Genomic DNA, 21,950 nt, shown 5'->3' with positions numbered 1-21,950 from the left:
TCTCCCCCCCCCCCCCCGCCCCCTTTCGTTCTCCTTCTCTTCTCTCCGTCCTCTCCACTATAAGCAATGTAATTAGAATGGTTAGTACAATAGCCATCATTATAATCCTCATTATCACTATCCTACCATTAATTCCATTACCCTTATCATCACAATTACTTTATTAAGTCAATAATGAATTGTATTAATTGTTGGTATTAAGATTATTACTGTAGTTATAACGATTAAATCCTCACATCATAATTATTTACATACATATCCTATTGGTTTTCTCGTAGAAGCGAATATATATAAAAGTACAGATTTTTACATTTTTATTTTATTGCAGGGTTCAACTACAATATACATTTATCGGGAATTAATGAGGTCGCTTGTAACTTTTAAAAGTGACAATGTGCGTTATCATAAGCAGCTTCCTTTCAACCATGAATTTTCTTTCAGTAACATCAGTATCACATCAATGGCAATTAAGCACAATACTTAATACACTTGATGATAATCATAAAAGCCATCTCAAGAGACACGAGATTTATAATAGCCCTCAAGTAAACCTTAGAAAGAAGGCTTTACTTTGGAACTTCCGATTCGGTCTTTGTGGATTTCGTGTCGTCGTCCTTCTCTTCGTGGACACAGAACCACGGGAAAGCCTCCTGAAGGGCGAGACGGAACTTGGGGTGCGAGATGGCGAACATGATGGGGTTGTAGACAGAGGCGGTCTTGGCGATGAGGCCGGGCAGGGCGGAGACAAGGGGAGTCACCTTCTCTTGATTGCCAAACAGTCCCTGGGGAAAAAAGGATTAGCTCTCACGTATCAAAATAAGCTTTGGCATTGATCACTGTTACTGAATGGAAAAATGAATAGCTCCATTTGACAGGTGAATGCAATACTTACAGTCATGACAACGTAGGCATAGGGCGTCCATGTAAGCAGCCACAAGAAGACATTGGCCACTGCCACTTTGGCGATTCGAACTTCAGCACTCTGCTTCTTGGCGTCGGCGTTGGAACGGAGGTTCTCCACGTTCATTTTCTTGGCTTGTTCTCGAAGAGCCTTTTCGTGCTGGCGAATGGCACCAACGATCTGGGAGTACACGAATATGATGACAGTGAGCGGAATGCAGTAGCACATGATGAACAGGAAAAGGCCGAAGGATTTGGTGCTCCAGTCTTGGCTGATGTAGTCGAAGCTGCAGGAGGTGAGGATACCTTCAGGGATATATGAGTTCCAACCGAAGAAGGGCCAGATTGACACTGCAATGGAGTATCCCCAACACAGAAGAATTATGAGGAAAGCTTTTCCGGAGCTGATGTGTCCGCCATCGAACGCTTTGACGATAACGCAGTAACGATCGTAGCCAATTGCAGCCAGTGTCATGAGGGATGTCAAGCCAAACACAGCTCCTGTGAAGGCATGAAGCTGACAAGCAAAGGCGCCCAGAGACCAGAAACCTCCGCTGAAGCAGTTCATGACGAACATTGGGAACTGAGATACCATCATCATGAAGTCACTGAAAGCCAGATTAACCACGAACATATTGGCTGGAGAACGCAAGCTTTTCTTACAGAGGAACAGGTACATGACGATACCATTGCCGAAGAAGGAAAGGAAACCAAGTATCATGTAAATACCTGCCAGCAAATAGTGCCACATAGGGTTGACGGGGGGAAAGTTGCTCCAGTGGGGATGAATGAGAGGCTTGACGTCATCTGGAACAAGATCCATGAGAGTGAAACCCTCTGGGTATCCAAAACTAACACCTCCCCTATAAGCCATAGGGACGGTGACGTTGACAGTGCCAATGCTCATGGTGGAGAGTTCGGTAGAGACGGAGATGCCAAAAAGTTTGGAACCAAACTAATACTGTTCAGAAGCTGGAGTTTGGTCGCACAGCTTGTTTCCTGGCTTCAGGTAGTCTCCCGGAGGCTTTCTGTAGGGAAGTGCGAGAGTGAGCCCCGTGTTAACCCCTTATATACGTCTTCAGCCAGTTAAGCAGTTTGTTAAGTATAAGCTGTCTAACATTGACTTGCGTAAGTAGCCTAAATCGATTTTGCACAAAAAGTAGCATTCCTGAGGATTAGTTTTACATAAGTAGCTCCTTAGAACGCGTTTGTGTGTGTGCTTATTGTGTTTGCAGAATGGTTTTGTTTGTGCCTGCGCCACTTAATTTCTTTTTAGAACAAAAAAATATTAAGAATGACTCAGACATTTTTTGTCTTACTTGTTCATGTCAGTATAGTTCTTCCCGATTCTTTTCAGTCACAATCATCGTAATCACCAGTATCATGAGTCTTCGTGTTTATGTTCGTGGTGTTGCTATGGTTAAGAAAAAATGGATTTCTTTCCTATTCATAATGGTAATACGAGATTCATTAATCTCGTATTAAGATTATTTTCATCAGCCAAGATCTTTCAGTTGCAGTTGACCTTTCCCGTACTTTGATTTGCACAATAATATTAGTAACGATGGTTATTACCATATTACCTTTATTGAATGTAAATATCAATATTATGATTATTTGTCCTTTATTTCAGTTCATTATTGTCTTGTTTACCTACCATCGAATACTGATACTAAAGCATAATAATAGATTTAGAAGTAATCAATTATTGTCAAATATATAACTAAGGCGCATTATCACTTGCTCTTTTACAACTAGTAATTTTGTTTTTATTGTCCTTATTTAAGATATTGTCTCCATTATAATCGACACTGTTATAGGACATAAGGAAAATGGTAATGTCAACATTTGTAAACAATCAATATTAACGATGTTTTATTATAATAATTCTAAATATTGTTCTTTTCATCAGTTATGGCTATCTTTTGATCTATTATGGCTATAAATGATTTTTCACATTTTTTTGTGATAATATATAGTGGTTGAATTGTAGATATCAACATTTTGATTATTCTATGGGGTTTATAACTATTCTTTTGTTATTACAATTAATGTAATTATCATTATCATTATTGTTGTTATTGTCATCATCATTACCGTTATCATTACTGTTATAATTTGTATTTGTAATATAAGAATGATTTTTATTATGACTATTGTTGCTATTACTATCATCGTTATTATTATTGCTAATGTTATCATCATAGTTATTATCTTTATTTTTATTCATTAGCATTATTACAATTGTGTATTCACCACCACCACCATCATTGTCTAACAATTATTACGGAGAAACTTTATGCTTAAGATATTCAGTATCATTCTCCTACAATTATCTTCATTTGATATCAATTTCATCGATAACCAGTGTGATACTATATGTGTTTTCTTAATATTGCTTTCGTTATTGGTTGCTTGAAAAGATATTGGGTAAATACTTTCTACAAAATATATATATATATGTATATATGTATATATATGTATATATCTATATATATTTATATATATATATATACATATATATATATATATATATATATATATAATCATCACAGAGATTATCTGATTATTGTCGATCATTATCATCCATATGATTTATTATTTATTTTTTAACCATTGTTATTATAATTAGTGTTATCATTATTAAGAGTACTATGACTACTGCTGCTGTTTTAAGTGTTCTCTTATTATTATTTTCAATCATTTAATAGACGATAGATTATTCAAAGGTAACAAAATGACGATATAATAATATTTATTTTTATTGTATATTTTTCTTACCAACTATTCATGTATCATTCGGAATTTGTTTACGTTTTATAATTAACGATGTGCGTTCTCAAAGGCAGCTTCCTTTCAGCCAACATCAGAATATCACATCAATCGCAATTAAGTATAATACTTAATACACTTGATGGGAATCATAAAATTCACCTCAAGAGACACATTTTTTTTTTTTTTTTTTTTTTTTTTTATTAAACTCAAGTAAACCTTAGAAAGAAGGCTTTACTTTGGAGCTTCCGATTCGGTCTTTGAGGATTTCGTGTCGTCGTCCTTCTCTTCGTGGACACAGAACCACGGGATAGCCTCCTGAAGGGCGAGACGGAACTTGGGGTGCGAGATGGCGAACATGATGGGGTTGTAGACAGAGGCGGTCTTTGCGATGAGGCCGGGCAGGGCGGAGACAAGGGGAGTCACCTTCTCTTGATTGCCAAACAGTCCCTGGGGAAAAAAGGATTAGCTCTCACGTATCAAAATAAGCTTTGGCATTGATCACTGTTACTGAATGGAAAAATGAATAGCTCCATTTGACAGGTGAATGCAATACTTACAGTCATGACAACGTAGGCATAGGGCGTCCATGTAAGCAGCCACAAGAAGACATTGGCCACTGCCACTTTGGCGATTCGAACTTCAGCACTCTGCTTCTTGGCGTCGGCGTTGGAGCGGAGGTTCTCCACGTTCATTTTCTTGGCTTGTTCTCGAAGAGCCTTTTCGTGCTGGCGAATGGCACCAACGATCTGGGAGTACACGAATATGATGACAGTGAGCGGAATGCAGTAGCACATGATGAACAGGAAAAGGCCGAAGGATTTGGTGCTCCAGTCTTGGCTGATGTAGTCGAAGCTGCAGGAGGTGAGGATACCTTCAGGGATATAAGAGTTCCAACCGAAGAAGGGCCAGATTGACACTGCAATGGAGTATCCCCAACACAGAAGAATCATGAGGAAAGCTTTTCCGGAGCCGATGTGTCCGCCATCGAAAGCTTTGACGATAACGCAGTAACGGTCGTAGCCAATTGCAGCCAGTGTCATGAGGGATGTCAAGCCAAACACAGCTCCTGTGAAGGCATGAAGCTGGCAAGCAAAGGCGCCCAGAGACCAGAAACCTCCGCTGAAGCAGTTCATGACGAACATTGGGAACTGAGATACCATCATCATGAAGTCACTGAAAGCCAGATTAACCACGAACATATTGGCTGGAGAACGCAAGCTTTTCTTACAGAGGAACAGGTACATGACGATACCATTGCCGAAGAAGGACAGGAAACCAAGTATCATGTAAATACCTGCCAGCAAATAGTGCCACATAGGGTTGACGGGGGGAAAGTTGCTCCAGTGGGGATGAATGAGAGGCTTGACGTCATCTGGAACAAGATCCATGAGAGTGAACCCCGCTGGGTATCCAAAACTAACACCTCCTCCCCTATAAGCCATAGGGACGGTGACGTTGACAGTGTCAATGCTCATGGTGGAGAGTTCGGTAGAGACGGAGAAGCCAAGAAGTTTGGAACCAAACTAATACTGTTCAGATGCTGGAGTTTGGTCGCACAGCTTGTTTCCTGGCTTCAGGTAGTCTCCCGGAGGCTTTCTGTAGGGAAGTGCGAGGGTGAGCCCCATGTTCACCCCTTATATACGTCTTCAGCCAGTTAAGCAGTTCGTTAAGTATAAGCTGTCTAACATTGACTTGCGTAAGTAGCCTAAATCGATTTTGCACAAAAAGTAGTATTCCTGAGGATTGATTTTACATAAGTAGCTCCTTAGAACGTGTTTGTGTGTGTTTATGTATTTGCAGAATGGATTTGCTTGTGCCTGCGCCACTTGATTTCTTTCTAGAACAAAAACAGATTAAGAATGACTCAGACATTTTCTGTCGTACTTGTTCATGTCAGTATAGTTCTTCCCGATTCTTTTCAGTCACAATCATCGTAATCACAAGTATCATGAGTCTTCGTGTTTATGTTCGTGGTGTTGCTATTGTTAAGAAAAAATGGATTTCTCTCCTATTCATAATGGTAATACGAGATTCATTAATCTCGTATTAAGATTATTTGAATCAGCCAAGATCTTTCAGTTGCAGTTGACCTTTCCCGTACTTTGATTTGCACAATGATATTAGTAACGATGGTTATTACCATATTACCTTTATTGAATGTAAATATCAATATTATGATTATTAGTCCTTTATTTCAGTTCATTATTGTCTTGTTTACCTATCTTCGAATACTGATACTAAAGCATAATTATAGATTTAGAAGTAATCAATTATTGTCAAATATATAACTAAGGCGCATTTTCACTTGCTCTTATACAACCAGTAATTTTGTTTTTATTGTCCTTATTAAAGATATTGTCTCCATTATAATCGACACTGTTATAGGACATAAGGAAAATGGTAATGTCAACATTTGTAAACAATTAATATTAACGATGTTTTATTATAATAATTCTAAATATTGTTCTTTTCATCAGTTATGGCTATCTTTTGATCTATTGTGGCTGTAAATTATTTTCACAGTTTTTTTATGATAATATATAGTGGTTGTATTGTAGATATCAATATTTTGATTATTATATGGGGTTTATAACTATTCTTTTGTTATTACTATTAATGTAATTATCATTATCATTATTGTTGTTATTGTCATCATCATTACCGTTATCATTACTGTTATAATTTGTATTTGTAATATAAGAATGATTTTTATTATGACTATTGTTGCTATTACTATCATCGTTATTATTATTGCTAATGTTATCATCATAGTTATTATCTTTATTATTATTCATTAGCATTATTACAACTATGTATTCACCACCACCACCATCATTGTCTAACAATTATTACGGAGAAACTTTATGCTTAAGATATTCAGTATCATTCTCTACAATTATCTTCATTTGGTATCAATTTCATCGATAACCAGTGTGATACTATATGTGTTTTCTTAATATTGCTTTCGTTATTGGTTGTTTAAAATGGTATTGGGTAAATACTTTCAATAACAAATATATATATATATGTTTATATATATATAATATATATATATATATATATATATATATATATAATCATCACAGGGATTGTCTGATTATTGTCGATCATTATCATCCATATGAGTTATTATTTTTTTTAACCATTATCATTATCATTAGTGTTATCATTATTAAGAGAACTATGACTACTGCTGCTGTTTTAAGTGTTAGTGCTGATATTATTATTTTCAATCATTTAATAGACGATAGATTATTTAAGTTACATGTCAAAGGTAACAAAATGACAATATAATAATATTTATTTTTATTGTATATTTTTCTTACCAACTATTCATGTATCATTCGGAATTTGTTTACGTTTTTTAATTAACGATGTGCGTTCTCAAAGGCAGCTTCCTTTCAGCCAACATCAGAATATCACATCAATCGCAATTAAGTATAATACTTAATACACTTGATGATAATCATAAAATTCACCTCAAGAGACACAAGTTTTTTATTAAACTCAAGTAAACCTTAGATAGAAGGATTTACTTTGGAACTTCCGATTCGGTCTTTGTGGATTTCGTGTCGTCGTCCTTCTCTTCGTGGACACAGAACCACGGGATAGCCTCCTGAAGGGCGAGACGGAACTTGGGGTGCGAGATGGCGAACATGATGGGGTTGTAGACAGAGGCGGTCTTTGCGATGAGGCCGGGCAGGGCGGAGACAAGGGGAGTCACCTTCTCTTGATTGCCAAACAGTCCCTGGGGAAAAAAAGATTAGCTCTCACGTATCAAAATAAGCTTTGGCATTGATCACTGTTACTGAATGGAAAATGAATAGCTCCATTTGACAGGTGAATGCAATACTTACAGTCATGACAACGTAGGCATAGGGCGTCCATGTAAGCAGCCACAAGAAGACATTGGCCACTGCCACTTTGGCGATTCGAACTTCAGCACTCTGCTTCTTGGCGTCGGCGTTGGAGCGGAGGTTCTCCACGTTCATTTTCTTGGCTTGTTCTCGAAGAGCCTTTTCGTGCTGGCGAATGGCACCAACGATCTGGGAGTACACGAATATGATGACAGTGAGCGGAATGCAGTAGCACATGATGAACAGGAAAAGGCCGAAGGATTTGGTGCTCCAGTCTTGGCTGATGTAGTCGAAGCTGCAGGAGGTGAGGATACCTTCAGGGATGTAAGAGTTCCAACCGAAGAAGGGCCAGATTGACACTGCAATGGAGTATCCCCAACACAGAAGAATCATGAGGAAAGCTTTTCCGGAGCCGATGTGTCCGCCATCGAAAGCTTTGACGATAACGCAGTAACGGTCGTAGCCAATTGCAGCAAGTGTCATGAGGGATGTCAAGCCAAACACAGCTCCTGTGAAGGCATGAAGCTGGCAAGCAAAGGCGCCCAGAGACCAGAAACCTCCGCTGAAGCAGTTCATGACGAACATTGGGAACTGAGATACCATCATCATGAAGTCGCTGAAAGCCAGATTAACCACGAACATATTGGCTGGAGAACGCAAGCTTTTCTTACAGAGGAACAGGTACATGACGATACCATTGCCGAAGAAGGAAAGGAAACCAAGTATCATGTAAATACCTGCCAGCAAATAGTGCCACATAGGGTTGACGGGGGGAAAGTTGCTCCAGTGGGGATGAATGAGAGGCTTGACGTCATCTGGAACAAGATCCATGAGAGTGAAACCCTCTGGGTATCCAAAACTAACACCTCCTCCCCTATAAGCCATAGGGACGGTGACGTTGACAGTGCCAATGCTCATGGTGGAAAGTTCGGTAGAGACGGAGATGCCAAAAAGTTTGGAACCAAACTAATACTGTTCAGATGCTGGAGTTTGGTCGCACAGCTTGTTTCCTGGCTTCAGGTAGTCTCCCGGAGGCTTTCTGTAGGGAAGTGCGAGAGTGAGCCCCGTGTTAACTCCTTATATACGTCTTCAGCCAGTTAAGCAGTTCGCTAAGTATAAGCTGTCTAACATTGACTTGCGTAAGTAGCCTAAATCGATTTTGCACAAAAAGTAGCATTCCTGAGGATTGATTTTACATAAGTAGCTCCTTAGAACGTGTTTGTGTGTGTGCTTATTGTATTTGCAGAATGGCTTTGCTTGTGCCTGCGCCACTTAATTTCTTTTTAGAACAAAAACAGATTAAGAATGACTCAGACATTTTGTTCATGTCAGTATAGTTCTTCCCGATTCTTTTCAGTCACAACCATCGTAATCACCAGTATCATGAGTCTTCGTGTTTAGGTTCGTGGTGTTGCTATTGTTAAGAAAAAATGGATTTCTTTCCTATTCATAATGGTAATACGAGATTCATTAATCTCGTATTAAGATCATTTTAATCAGCCCAGATCTTTCAGTTGCAGTTGACCTTTCCCGTACTTTGATTTGCACAATAATATTAGTAACGATGGTTATTACCCTATTACCTTTATTGAATCTAAATATCAATATTATGATTATTAGTCCTTTATTTCAGTTCATTATTGTCTTGTTTACCTACCATCGAATACTGATACTAAAGCATTATAATAGATTTAGAAGTAATCAATTATTGTCAAATATATAACTGAGGTGCATTATTACTTGCTCTTTTACAACCAGTAATTTCGTTTTTATTGTCTTTATTTAAGATATTGTCTCCATTATAATCGACACTGTTATAGGACATAGGGAAAATGGTAATAATGTAAAAAATAGAAAATCATTAATATTAACAATGTTTTATTATAGTAATTCTAAATATTGTTCTTTATATCAGTAATGACTATCTTTTGATCTATTGTGGCTGTAAATTATTTTCACAGTTTTTTATGATAATATCTAGTTGTTGTAGTGTAGATATCAATATTTTGATTATTATATGGGGTTTATAACTATTCTTTTGTTATTACTATTAATATAATTATCATTATCATTATTGTTGTTATTGTCATCATCATTACCGTTATCATTACTGTTATAATTTGTATTTGTAATATAAGAATGATTTGTATTATGACTATTGTTGCTATTACTATCATCGTTATTATTATTGCTAATGTTATCATCATAGTTATTATCTTTATTATTATTCATTAGCATTATTACAACTATGTATTCACCACCACCACCATCATTGTCTAACAATTATTACGGAAAAACTTTATGCTTAAGGTATTCAGTATCATTCTCCTACAATTATCTTCATTTGGTATCAATTTCATCGATAACCAGTGTGATACTATATGTGTTTTCTTAATATTGCTTTCGTTATTGGTTGTTTAAAATGGTATTGGGTAAATACTTTCAATAACAAAATATATATATATGTTTATATATATATATATATATATATATATATATAATCATCACAGGGATTGTCTGATTATTGTCGATCATTATCATCCATATGAGTTATTATTTTTTTTAACCATTATCATTATCATTAGTGTTATCATTATTAAGAGAACTGTGACTACTGCTGCTGTTTTAAGTGTTAGTGCTGATATTATTATTTTCAATCATTTAATAGACGATAGATTATTTAAGTTACATGTCAAAGGTAACAAAATGACAATATAATAATATTTATTTTTATTGTATATTTTTCTTACCAACTATTCATGTATCATTCGGAATTTGTTTACGTTTTTTAATTAACGATGTGCGTTCTCAAAGGCAGCTTCCTTTCAGCCAACATCAGAATATCACATCAATCGCAATTAAGTATAATACTTAATACACTTGATGATAATCATAAAATTCACCTCAAGAGACACAAGTTTTTTATTAAACTCAAGTAAACCTTAGATAGAAGGATTTACTTTGGAACTTCCGATTCGGTCTTTGTGGATTTCGTGTCGTCGTCCTTCTCTTCGTGGACACAGAACCACGGGATAGCCTCCTGAAGGGCGAGACGGAACTTGGGGTGCGAGATGGCGAACATGATGGGGTTGTAGACAGAGGCGGTCTTTGCTATGAGGCCGGGCAGGGCGGAGACAAGGGGAGTCACCTTCTCTTGATTGCCAAACAGTCCCTGGGGAAAAAAGGATTAGCTCTCACGTATCAAAATAAGCTTTGGCATTGATCACTGTTACTGAATGGAAAAATGAATAGCTCCATTTGACAGGTGAATGCAATACTTACAGTCATGACAACGTAGGCATAGGGCGTCCATGTAAGCAGCCACAAGAAGACATTGGCCACTGCCACTTTGGCGATTCGAACTTCAGCACTCTGCTTCTTGGCGTCGGCGTTGGAGCGGAGGTTCTCCACGTTCATTTTCTTGGCTTGTTCTCGAAGAGCCTTTTCGTGCTGGCGAATGGCACCAACGATCTGGGAGTACACGAATATGATGACAGTGAGCGGAATGCAGTAGCACATGATGAACAGGAAAAGGCCGAAGGATTTGGTGCTCCAGTCTTGGCTGATGTAGTCGAAGCTGCAGGAGGTGAGGATACCTTCAGGGATGTAAGAGTTCCAACCGAAGAAGGGCCAGATTGACACTGCAATGGAGTATCCCCAACACAGAAGAATCATGAGGAAAGCTTTTCCCGAGCCGATGTGTCCGCCATCGAAAGCTTTGACGATAACGCAGTAACGGTCGTAGCCAATTGCAGCCAGTGTCATGAGGGATGTCAAGCCAAACACAGCTCCTGTGAAGGCATGAAGCTGACAAGCAAAGGCGCCCAGAGACCAGAAACCTCCGCTGAAGCAGTTCATGACGAACATTGGGAACTGAGATACCATCATCATGAAGTCACTGAAAGCCAGATTAACCACGAACATATTGGCTGGAGAACGCAAGCTTTTCTTACAGAGGAACAGGTACATGACGATACCATTGCCGAAGAAGGACAGGAAACCAAGTATCATGTAAATACCTGCCAGCAAATAGTGCCACATAGGGTTGACGGGGGGAAAGTTGCTCCAGTGGGGATGAATGAGAGGCTTGACGTCATCTGGAACAAGATCCATGAGAGTGAACCCCTCTGGGTATCCAAAACTAACACCTCCTCCCCTATAAGCCATAGGGACGGTGACGTTGACAGTGCCAATGCTCATGGTGGAGAGTTCGGTAGAGACGGAGAAGCCAAGAAGTTTGGAACCAAACTAATACTGTTCAGATGCTGGAGTTTGGTCGCACAGCTTGTTTCCTGGCTTCAGGTAGTCTCCCGGAGGCTTTCTGTAGGGAAGTGCGAGGGTGAGCCCCATGTTCACCCCTTATATACGTCTTCAGCCAGTTAAGCAGTTCGTTAAGTATAAGCTGTCTAACATTGACTTGCGTAAGTAGCCTAATTCGATTTTGCACAAAAAGTAGTATTCCTGAGGATTGATTTTACATAAGTAGCTCCTTAGAACGTGTTTGTGTGTGTGTTTATGTATTTGCAGAATGGATTTGCTTGTGCCTGCGCCACTTGATTTCTTTCTAGAACAAAAACAGATTAAGAATGACTCAGACATTTTCTGTCGTACTTGTTCATGTCAGTATAGTTCTTCCCGATTCTTTTCAGTCACAATCATCGTAATCACAAGTATCATGAGTCTTCGTGTTTATGTTCGTGGTGTTGCTATTGTTAAGAAAAAATGGATTTCTCTCTTATTCATAATGGTAATACGAGATTCATTAATCTCGTATTAAGATTATTTGAATCAGCCAAGATCTTTCAGTTGCAGTTGACCTTTCCCGTACTTTGATTTGCACAATGATATTAGTAACGATGGTTATTACCATATTACCTTTATTGAATGTAAATATCAATATTATGATTATTAGTCCTTTATTTCAGTTCATGATTGTCTTGTTTACCTATCTTCGAATACTGATACTAAAGCATAATAATAGATTTAGAAGTAATCAATTATTGTCAAATATATAACTAAGGCGCATTTTCACTTGCTCTTATACAACCAGTAATTTTGTTTTTATTGTCCTTATTAAAGATATTGTCTCCATTATAATCGACACTGTTATAGGACATAAGGAAAATGGTAATGTCAACATTTGTAAACAATTAATATTAACGATGTTTTATTATAATAATTCTAAATATTGTTCTTTTCATCAGTTATGGCTATCTTTTGATCTATTGTGGCTGTAAATTATTTTCACAGTTTTTTTTATGATAATATATAGTGGTTGTATTGTAGATATCAATATTTTGATTATTATATGGGGTTTATAACTATTCTTTTGTTATTACTATTAATGTAATTATCATTATCATTATTGTTGTTATTGTCATCATCATTACCTTTATCATTACTGTTATAATTTGTATTTGTAATATAAGAATGATTTGTATTATGACTATTGTTGCTATTACTATCATCGTTATTATTATTGCTAATGTTATCATCATAGTTATTATCTTTATTATTATTCATTAGCATTATTACAACTATGTATTCACCACCACCACCATCATTGTCTAACAATTATTACGGAAAAACTTTATGCTTAAGGTATTCAGTATCATTCTTCTACAATTATCTTCATTTGGTATCAGTTTTATCGATAACCAGTGTGATACTATGTGTTTTCTTAATATTGCTTTCGTTATTGGTTGCTTGAAAAGATATTGGGTAAATACTTTCAACAAAAAATATATATATATGTATATATGAATATATGTATATATATATATATATATATATATATATATATATATAATCATCACAGGGATTATCTGATTATTGTCGATCATTATCATCCATATGATTTTTTTTTTTTTTTTTTTTTTAACTATTGTTATTATAATTAGTGTTATCATTATTAAGATTACTATGACTACTGCTGCTGTTTTAAGTGTTAGTTCTGTTATTATTATTTTCAATCATTTAATAGACGATAGATTATTTAAGTTTCATGTCAAAGGTAACAAAATAACAATATAATTATCTTTAATTTTATTGTATATTTTTCTTACCAACTATTTATGTATCATTCGGAATTTGGTAGCGTTTTATAATTAACGATGTGCGTTCTCAAAGGAAGCTTCCTTTCAGCCAACATCAGAATATCACATCAATCGCAATTAAGTATAATACTTAATACAATTGATGATAATCATAAAATTCACCTCAAGAGACACAAGTCTATTATTAACCTAAAGTAAACCTTAGATAGAGGGATTTACTTTGGAGCTTCCGATTCGGTCTTTGTGGATTTCGTGTCGTCGTCCTTCTCTTCGTGGACACAGAACCACGGGATAGCCTCCTGAAGGGCGAGACGGAACTTGGGGTGCGAGATGGCGAACATGATGGGGTTGTAGACAGAGGCGGTCTTGGCGATGAGGCCGGGCAGGGCGGAGACAAGGGGAGTCACCTTCTCTTGATCGCCAAACAGTCCCTGCGAAAAGTTCTCATAGTAAACTAAGCTTTGGCAAAAATGATAATTTTACAAGTTTAAACAGTTTCATATGGTAAAAGTTGTTGACAGGTGAATGCAATACTTACAGTCATGACAACGTAGGCATAGGGCGTCCATGTCAGCAGCCACAAGAAGACATTGGCCACTGCCACTTTGGCGATTCGAACTTCAGCACTCTGCTTCTTGGCGTCGGCGTTGGAGCGGAGGCTTTCCACGTTCATTTTCTTGGCTTGTGCTCGAAGAGCCTTTTCGTGCTGTCGAATGGCACCAACGATCTGAGCGTACACGAATATGATGACAGTGAGCGGAACGCAGTAGCACATGATGAACAGGAAAAGGCCGTAGGACTTGGTGCTCCAGTCTTGGCTGATGTAGTCGAAGCTGCAAGAGGTAAGAATACCTTCGGGGATGTAGGAGTTCCATCCATAGAAAGGCCAGATTGACACTGCAATGGAGTATCCCCAACACAGAAGAATTATGATGAGAGCCTTTCCAGAGCTGATATGGCCACCGTCGAAGGCTTTGACGATAACGCAGTAACGATCGTAGCCAATTGCAGCCAGTGTCATGAGGGATGTCAAGCCAAACACAGCTCCTGTGAAGGCATGAAGCTGACAAGCAAAGGCGCCCAGAGACCAGAAACCTCCGCTAAAGCAATTCGTGACGAACATTGGGAACTGAGATACCATCATCATGAAGTCGCTGAAAGCCAGATTAACCACGAACATATTTGCTGGAGAACGCAAACTTCTCTTGCACAGGAACAGATACATGACGATACCATTGCCGAAGAAGGAAAGGAAACCAAGTATCATGTAAATACCTGCCAGCAAATAGTGCCACATAGGGTTGACGGGGGGAAAGTTGCTCCAGTGGGGATGAATGAGAGGCTTGACGTCATCTGGAACAAGATCCATGAGAGTGAACCCCTCTGGGTATCCAAAACTAACACCTCCTCCCCTATAAGCCATAGGGACGGTGACGTTGACAGTGACAATGCTCATGGTGGAGAGTTCGATAGAGTCGAAGATGCCAAGAAGTTTGGAACCAAACTAATACTTCAGACGCTGAAGTTTGGTCACAGAGCTTGTTTCCTGGCTTCAAGTAGTCTCTCGGAGGCTTTCTGTAGGGAAGTGCGAGGGTGAGCCCCGTGTTCACCCCTTATATACGTCTTCAGCCAGTTAAGCAGTTCGTTAAGTGGAAGCTGTCCGGCTCTTGTGTAAGTAGCCTAATTCGGTTTTACACAGATAGTAGTATTCCTGAGAATTCATTTTACATAACCAGCTACTTTCAATGTGTTATTGTATTTGCAAAATGGATTGCTTGTGTCTGCAGTGATTAATTTATTTTTCGAAGAAAAACGGTTTTGAATAACAAACATTGTGTCCTACATGTTTTGTTAAAAAGAAAAAGGGTAAATTAATACCACTCTATCAATGCTGATGTAAAAATTAGATGTGGAACTTCATGTCAACTTAATCTTTCTTTCCAATTCTTTACCATCACTATCATCATGATCACCAATAACATCAAGATTCGTGTTAATTTCCGTGTTACTATTGTTAAGATAATTTTCTTTTTAATTCTTACATAATAAGTGATTAAAATCTTAATCTGCTAAGATCTTTCTATTTAATATGGCCTTTCTTATACTTTGTTTTGCACAATGATAGAAGTAACGATGGTTATTAGCATATTGCCTTTATCAGTGTTAATATCAATATTGCGATTATCTGACATAGTTTATATTTCGGTTGGTTATTGTACTGTTTACCTACCATCGAATACCAATACTAAAGCAAATATTCATGATCATAACAGTACGGGGTTTAGAATAATCAATTATTGCCAAATGTAATCCTACGGCGCATTATCATTGCACTGTTACTACAATTTTCCTGTTTTTTTTGTTTTTTTTATACCATTACTGTCATTATTTAAGATATTGTCCTTATCATAATTGGTATTATTATAGATCAGAAGTAAATAGAAATAATACCAAAATTAATGATAACAGTATTTGTTATTATCGATGTTTTGTTATAACAATTCCAAATGTTGTTTCTTTTATCAGCAATGAATATTTGGTCCATTATGGCTGTACCCTAATTTTCACAATTTTATGTGATGATAGATATTAGTGATTGCACTTTGGTAAATGCATTAAGATTATTTTATATGGCTTATAATTATTCTCTTGTTATTACTGTTGTTATTATTATATCATTATTATTATTTTCGTCATCGTCAACCTTATGGTATCTTCATCCTTTTAATCATTATTATAATTATTATTTATATTTATTGATTAGCACTGTTATTACAATTATGTGATCACCACCATTATTGAAACAATTATTAATGAGAGACTTGATTCTTAGGTAATCAATGTCATTCTAAGTTTTAACAATTTTCCTTTGATAACTATTTTGACGATAACCTTTATGATACTATATGTATGCTTTCTTGATATTGTTATCGTTACTAAGTTGCTTCAAAAGGTATTGGGTCAATACTTTCAGTTTCTCTCAATAATATTATGACCATCATAGGCATTCATCTGATTATTTTCGATAATAATCATCTATATGATTATAAGAGTTATGGTGGCTGTCATTATTAGTAGTAGTAGTAGTAGCTGCTATTGATATTGTTACTACTTATATTATAATTTCCAAACATTTGATAGACCCACAATAATTGTTTCCGTTTCATATCAAGGGTAAACAAAATAAAATTATCATATTTATTTTTATTGCATTTAATTTTTTATTCATTTTTTCTTACCAACTACTGAAGTATCATTCGGCATTTGGTGACGTCGTTTACAATATTTTTGTAATTAACGATGTGCGTTCTCAAAGGCAACTTCCTTTCAACCAACATCAATATATTTCATCAACAGCAATTAAGCATTATACCTAATATACTTGATGATAATCATAAAAGCCATCTCGGGGGACATGCGTTTTGTGATTGCCCTCAAGTAAACCTTAGAAAGAAGGCTTTACTTTGGAGCTTCCGATTCGGTCTTTGATGATTTCGTGTCGTCGTCTTTCTCTTCGTGGACACAGAACCATGGGAAAGCCTCCTGAAGGGCGAGACGGAACTTGGGGTGCGAGATAGCGAACATCATGGGGTTGTAGACAGAGGCGGTCTTGGCGATGAGGCCGGGCAGGGCGGAGACAAGGGGAGTCACCTTCTCTTGATCGCCAAACAGTCCCTGGGAAGAAAAAAAAAGAGTTCTCACGCATTAAACTAAGCTGTCCCTGATTATTTATTGAATAGAAAATAACATTATTTTACAAGTTTGATTAGCTGCATTTAGTAAAACATGTTGACAGGTGAATGCAATACTTACAGTCATGACAACGTAGGCATAGGGCGTCCATGTAAGCAGCCACAAGAAGACATTGGCCACTGCCACTTTGGCGATTCGAACCTCAGCACTCTGCTTCTTGGCGTCGGCGTTGGAGCGGAGGCTTTCCACGTTCATTTTCTTGGCTTGTTCTCGAAGAGCCTTTTCGTGCTGGCGAATAGCACCAACGATCTGAGCGTACACGAAGATGATAATAGTGAGCGGAACGCAGTAGCACATGATGAACAGGAAAAGGCCGTAGGACTTGGTGCTCCAGTCTTGGCTGATGTAGTCGAAGCTGCAAGAGGTAAGAATACCTTCGGGAATGTAGGAGTTCCATCCGTAGAAAGGCCAGATTGACACTGCAATGGAGTATCCCCAACACAGAAGAATTATGATGAGAGCCTTTCCAGAGCTGATATGGCCACCGTCGAAAGCTTTGACGATAACGCAGTAACGATCGTAGCCAATTGCAGCCAGTGTCATGAGGGATGTCAAGCCAAACACAGCTCCTGTGAAGGCATGAAGCTGGCAAGCAAAGGCGCCCAGAGACCAGAAACCTCCGCTGAAGCAATTCGTGACGAACATTGGGAACTGAGATACCATCATCATGAAGTCGCTGAAAGCCAGATTAACCACGAACATATTGGCTGGAGAACGCAAGCTTTTCTTACAGAGGAACAGGTACATGACGATACCATTGCCGAAGAAGGAAAGGAAACCAAGTATCATGTAAATACCTGCCAGCAAATAGTGCCACATAGGGTTGACGGGGGGAAAGTTGCTCCAGTGGGGATGAATGAGAGGTTTGACGTCATCTGGAACAAGATCCATGAGAGTGAAACCCTCTGGGTATCCAAAACTAACACCTCCTCCCCTATAAGCCATAGGGTCGGTGACGTTGACAGTGCCAATGCTCATGGTGGAGAGTTCGGTAGAGTCGAAGATGCCAAGAAGTTTGGAACCAAACTAATACTTCAGACGCTGGAGTTTGGTCGCAGAGCTTGTTTCCTGGCTTCAAGTAGTCTCTCGGAGGCTTTCTGTAGGGAAGTGCGAGGGTGAGCCCCGCGTCTACCCCTTATATACGTCTTCAGCCAGTTAAGCAGTTCGTTAAGTGGAAGCTGTCCAGCTTTTGTGTAAGTAGCCTAATTCGGTTTTACACAGAAAGTAGTATTCCTGAGAATTCATTTTACATAACCAGCTACTTTCAATGTGTTATTGTATTTGCAAAATGGATTGCTTGTGTCTGCAGTGATTAATTTCTTTTTCGAAGAAAAACAGTTTTGAATAACAAAAATTTTGTCCTACATGTTTTGTTAAAAAGAAAAAGGGTAAATTAATACCACTCTTTCAATGCTGATGTAAATATTAGATGTGGAACTTCATGTCAACTTAATCTTTCTTTCCAATTCTTTACCATCACTATCATCGTGATCACCAATAACATCAAGATTCGTGTTAATTTCCGTGTTACTATTGTTAAGATAGATTTTTTTTTCTTACATAATAAGATATTAAATCTTAATCTACTAAGATCTTTCTATTTAATTTGGCCTTCCTTATACTTTGATTTGCACAATGATAGAAGTAACGATGGTTATTAGCATATTGCCTTTATCAATGTTAATATTACTATTACTATTATTTGACATAGTTTATATTTCAGTTGGTTATTGTACTGTTTACCTACCATGGAATACCGACACTAACACAAATATTCATTATCATAACAGTACGGAGTTTAGAATAATCAATTATTGCCAAATATAATCCTACGGCGCATTATCATTGCAATATTACTACAATTTTCCTTCTTTTTTATATCATTACTGTCATTATTTAAGATATTGTCCTTATCAATTGGTACTGTTATAGGGCAGAAGAAAATATAAATAATGCTGAAATTAATGATAACAGTATTGGTTATTATTGATGTTTAGTTATAACAATTCCAAATATTGTTTCTTTTATCAGCAATGACCATATTTTGTCCATTATGGCTGTACCCGAATTTTCACAATTTTATGTGATAATAGGTATTAGTGATTGCATTTTTGTAGATATATTTGGAATATTTTATGTGGCTTATAAATTTTGTCGTGTTATTACTGTTGTTTTTGTTATATCGTCATTATTATTATAATTATCGTCATCGTCATCATTATCAATGTTATGGTATCATCCTCGTTTTTATTATTATTATCATTATCATTTATGATTTTTGATTAGCACTGTTATTACAATTATTATGTAATCACCACCAACATTATTGAAACAATTATTAATGAGAGACTTGATTCTTAGGTAATCAATGTCATTCTAGTTTTAACAATTTTCCTTTGATAACTATTTTGACGATAACCTTTATGATACTATATGTATGCTTTCTTGATATTGTTATCGTTACTAAGTTACTTCAAAAGGTATTGGGTCAATACTTTCAGTTTCTCTCAAAAATATTACGATCATCATAGGCATTCATCTGATTATTTTCGATAATTATCATCTATATGATTATAAGAGTTATGGTGGCTGTCATTATTAGTAGTAGTAGTAGTAGCTGCTATTAATATTGTTACTACTTCTATTATAATTTCCAAACATTTGATACACACACAATAATGGTTTCCGTTTCATATCAAGGGTAAACAACATAAAATTATCATATTTATATTTATTGCATTTTTTTTTTTTTCTTACCAACTACTGAAGTATCATTCGGCATTTGGTGATGTCGTTTACAATATTTTTTTTATAATTAACGATGTGCGTTCTCAAAGGCAACTTCCTTTCAGCCAACATCAATATATTTCATCAACAGCAATTAAGCATATACCTAATAAACTTTATGATAATCATAAAAGCCATCTCGGGGGACATGAGTTTTGTGATTGCCCTCAAGTAAACCTTAGAAAGAAGGCTTTACTTTGGAGCTTCCGATTCGGTCTTTGATGATTTCGTGTCGTCGTCCTTCTCTTCGTGGACACAGAACCATGGGAAAGCCTCCTGAAGGGCGAGACGGAACTTAGGGTGCGAGATAGCGAACATCATGGGGTTGTAGACAGAGGCGGTCTTGGCGATGAGGCCGGGCAGGGCGGAGACAAGGGGAGTCACCTTCTCTTGATCGCCAAACAGTCCCTGGGAAGAAAAAAAATGAGTTCTCACGTATTAAAATAAGCTCTGTCCCTGATTATTTATTGAATAGAAAATAACATTATTTTACAAGTTTGATTAGCTGCATTTAGTAAAACATGTTGACAGGTGAATGCAATACTTACAGTCATGACAACGTAGGCATAGGGCGTCCATGTAAGCAGCCACAAGAAGACATTGGCCACTGCCACTTTGGCGATTCGAACCTCAGCACTCTGCTTCTTGGCGTCGGCGTTGGAGCGGAGGCTTTCCACGTTCATTTTCTTGGCTTGTTCTCGAAGAGCCTTTTCGTGCTGGCGAATAGCACCAACGATCTGAGCGTACACGAAGATGATAATAGTGAGCGGAACGCAGTAGCACATGATGAACAGGAAAAGGCCGTAGGACTTGGTGCTCCAGTCTTGGCTGATGTAGTCGAAGCTGCAAGAGGTAAGAATACCTTCGGGAATGTAGGAGTTCCATCCGTAGAAAGGCCAGATTGACACTGCAATGGAGTATCCCCAACACAGAAGAATTATGATGAGAGCCTTTCCAGAGCTGATATGGCCACCGTCGAAAGCTTTGACGATAACGCAGTAACGATCGTAGCCAATTGCAGCCAGTGTCATGAGGGATGTCAAGCCAAACACAGCTCCTGTGAAGGCATGAAGCTGGCAAGCAAAGGCGCCCAGAGACCAGAAACCTCCGCTGAAGCAATTCGTGACGAACATTGGGAACTGAGATACCATCATCATGAAGTCGCTGAAAGCCAGATTAACCACGAACATATTTGCTGGAGAACGCAAGCTTTTCTTGCACAGGAACAGATACATGACGATACCATTGCCGAAGAAGGAAAGGAAACCAAGTATCATGTAAATACCTGCCAGCAAATAGTGCCACATAGGGTTGACGGGGGGAAAGTTGCTCCAGTGGGGATGAATGAGAGGTTTGACGTCATCTGGAACAAGATCCATGAGAGTGAAACCCTCTGGGTATCCAAAACTAACACCTCCTCCCCTATAAGCCATAGGGTCGGTGACGTTGACAGTGCCAATGCTCATGGTGGAGAGTTCGGTAGAGTCGAAGATGCCAAGAAGTTTGGAACCAAACTAATGCTTCAGACGCTGGAGTTTGGTCGCAGAGCTTGTTTCCTGGCTTCAAGTAGTCTCTCGGAGGCTTTCTGTAGGGAAGTGCGAGGGTGAGCCCCGTCTCCACCCCTTATATATGTCTTCAACCAATTAAGAAGTGTTAAGTGAAAGCTTCTTAACACGCATTTATGTAACCATTCTATTTTAAGAGGTTTAACAAGATGTTCTGATAATACCCATTACATACTGAACGAAATAATTATAATTACATACAGTAACCATATACATGCATACACAATCATACATAATGTCTAAACAAGTAATTATAG

At 37.6% G+C, this 21,950-nt stretch overlaps 7 protein-coding genes across 7 annotated transcripts; all 7 read right to left on the bottom strand.

The window, feature by feature from the left end:
• Positions 1 to 299: 299 nt before the first annotated feature.
• On the bottom strand, positions 300 to 1,907 carry LOC125025821 (compound eye opsin BCRH2-like). The gene is made up of 2 exons (XM_047614081.1): positions 893 to 1,907; positions 300 to 782 (listed from the first exon to the last, which is right to left on the bottom strand). Exons 1-2 carry the CDS (start codon positions 1,805 to 1,807, stop codon positions 567 to 569), a joined length of 1,131 nt encoding a protein of 376 aa, XP_047470037.1. The 5' UTR covers positions 1,808 to 1,907; the 3' UTR covers positions 300 to 566.
• Positions 1,908 to 3,865: 1,958 nt separating this feature from the next.
• Positions 3,866 to 5,246, bottom strand: LOC125026007 (compound eye opsin BCRH1-like). Its single transcript, XM_047614377.1, has 2 exons — positions 4,233 to 5,246; positions 3,866 to 4,122 (listed from the first exon to the last, which is right to left on the bottom strand). Exons 1-2 carry the CDS (start codon positions 5,148 to 5,150, stop codon positions 3,907 to 3,909), a joined length of 1,134 nt encoding a protein of 377 aa, XP_047470333.1. The 5' UTR covers positions 5,151 to 5,246; the 3' UTR covers positions 3,866 to 3,906.
• A 1,720-nt stretch (positions 5,247 to 6,966) lies between these two features.
• Positions 6,967 to 8,550, bottom strand: LOC125026008 (compound eye opsin BCRH1-like). The gene is made up of 2 exons (XM_047614378.1): positions 7,533 to 8,550; positions 6,967 to 7,423 (listed from the first exon to the last, which is right to left on the bottom strand). Exons 1-2 carry the CDS (start codon positions 8,448 to 8,450, stop codon positions 7,208 to 7,210), a joined length of 1,134 nt encoding a protein of 377 aa, XP_047470334.1. The 5' UTR covers positions 8,451 to 8,550; the 3' UTR covers positions 6,967 to 7,207.
• Positions 8,551 to 10,247: 1,697 nt separating this feature from the next.
• Positions 10,248 to 11,832, bottom strand: LOC125025816 (compound eye opsin BCRH1-like). Its single transcript, XM_047614074.1, has 2 exons — positions 10,815 to 11,832; positions 10,248 to 10,704 (listed from the first exon to the last, which is right to left on the bottom strand). The coding sequence occupies exons 1-2, from the start codon at positions 11,730 to 11,732 to the stop codon at positions 10,489 to 10,491; spliced, it is 1,134 nt and encodes a 377-aa protein (XP_047470030.1). The 5' UTR covers positions 11,733 to 11,832; the 3' UTR covers positions 10,248 to 10,488.
• Positions 11,833 to 13,562: 1,730 nt separating this feature from the next.
• Positions 13,563 to 15,125, bottom strand: LOC125025874 (compound eye opsin BCRH2-like). The gene is made up of 2 exons (XM_047614170.1): positions 14,127 to 15,125; positions 13,563 to 14,019 (listed from the first exon to the last, which is right to left on the bottom strand). The coding sequence occupies exons 1-2, from the start codon at positions 15,042 to 15,044 to the stop codon at positions 13,804 to 13,806; spliced, it is 1,134 nt and encodes a 377-aa protein (XP_047470126.1). The 5' UTR covers positions 15,045 to 15,125; the 3' UTR covers positions 13,563 to 13,803.
• Positions 15,126 to 16,777: 1,652 nt separating this feature from the next.
• LOC125025827 (compound eye opsin BCRH2-like) lies at positions 16,778 to 18,414 on the bottom strand. Its single transcript, XM_047614097.1, has 2 exons — positions 17,402 to 18,414; positions 16,778 to 17,263 (listed from the first exon to the last, which is right to left on the bottom strand). Exons 1-2 carry the CDS (start codon positions 18,317 to 18,319, stop codon positions 17,048 to 17,050), a joined length of 1,134 nt encoding a protein of 377 aa, XP_047470053.1. The 5' UTR covers positions 18,320 to 18,414; the 3' UTR covers positions 16,778 to 17,047.
• Positions 18,415 to 20,057: 1,643 nt separating this feature from the next.
• LOC125025831 (compound eye opsin BCRH2-like) lies at positions 20,058 to 21,689 on the bottom strand. The gene is made up of 2 exons (XM_047614103.1): positions 20,677 to 21,689; positions 20,058 to 20,536 (listed from the first exon to the last, which is right to left on the bottom strand). Exons 1-2 carry the CDS (start codon positions 21,592 to 21,594, stop codon positions 20,321 to 20,323), a joined length of 1,134 nt encoding a protein of 377 aa, XP_047470059.1. The 5' UTR covers positions 21,595 to 21,689; the 3' UTR covers positions 20,058 to 20,320.
• Between the last annotated feature and the right edge of the window lie 261 nt (positions 21,690 to 21,950).

Source organism: Penaeus chinensis, chromosome 5 (genome assembly GCF_019202785.1).
Source record: "Penaeus chinensis breed Huanghai No. 1 chromosome 5, ASM1920278v2, whole genome shotgun sequence".
Taxonomy (NCBI): domain Eukaryota; kingdom Metazoa; phylum Arthropoda; class Malacostraca; order Decapoda; family Penaeidae; genus Penaeus; species Penaeus chinensis.
The sequence above is the reverse complement of the archived record's forward strand: the minus strand, read 5'-3'. Positions and strand labels throughout refer to the sequence as shown.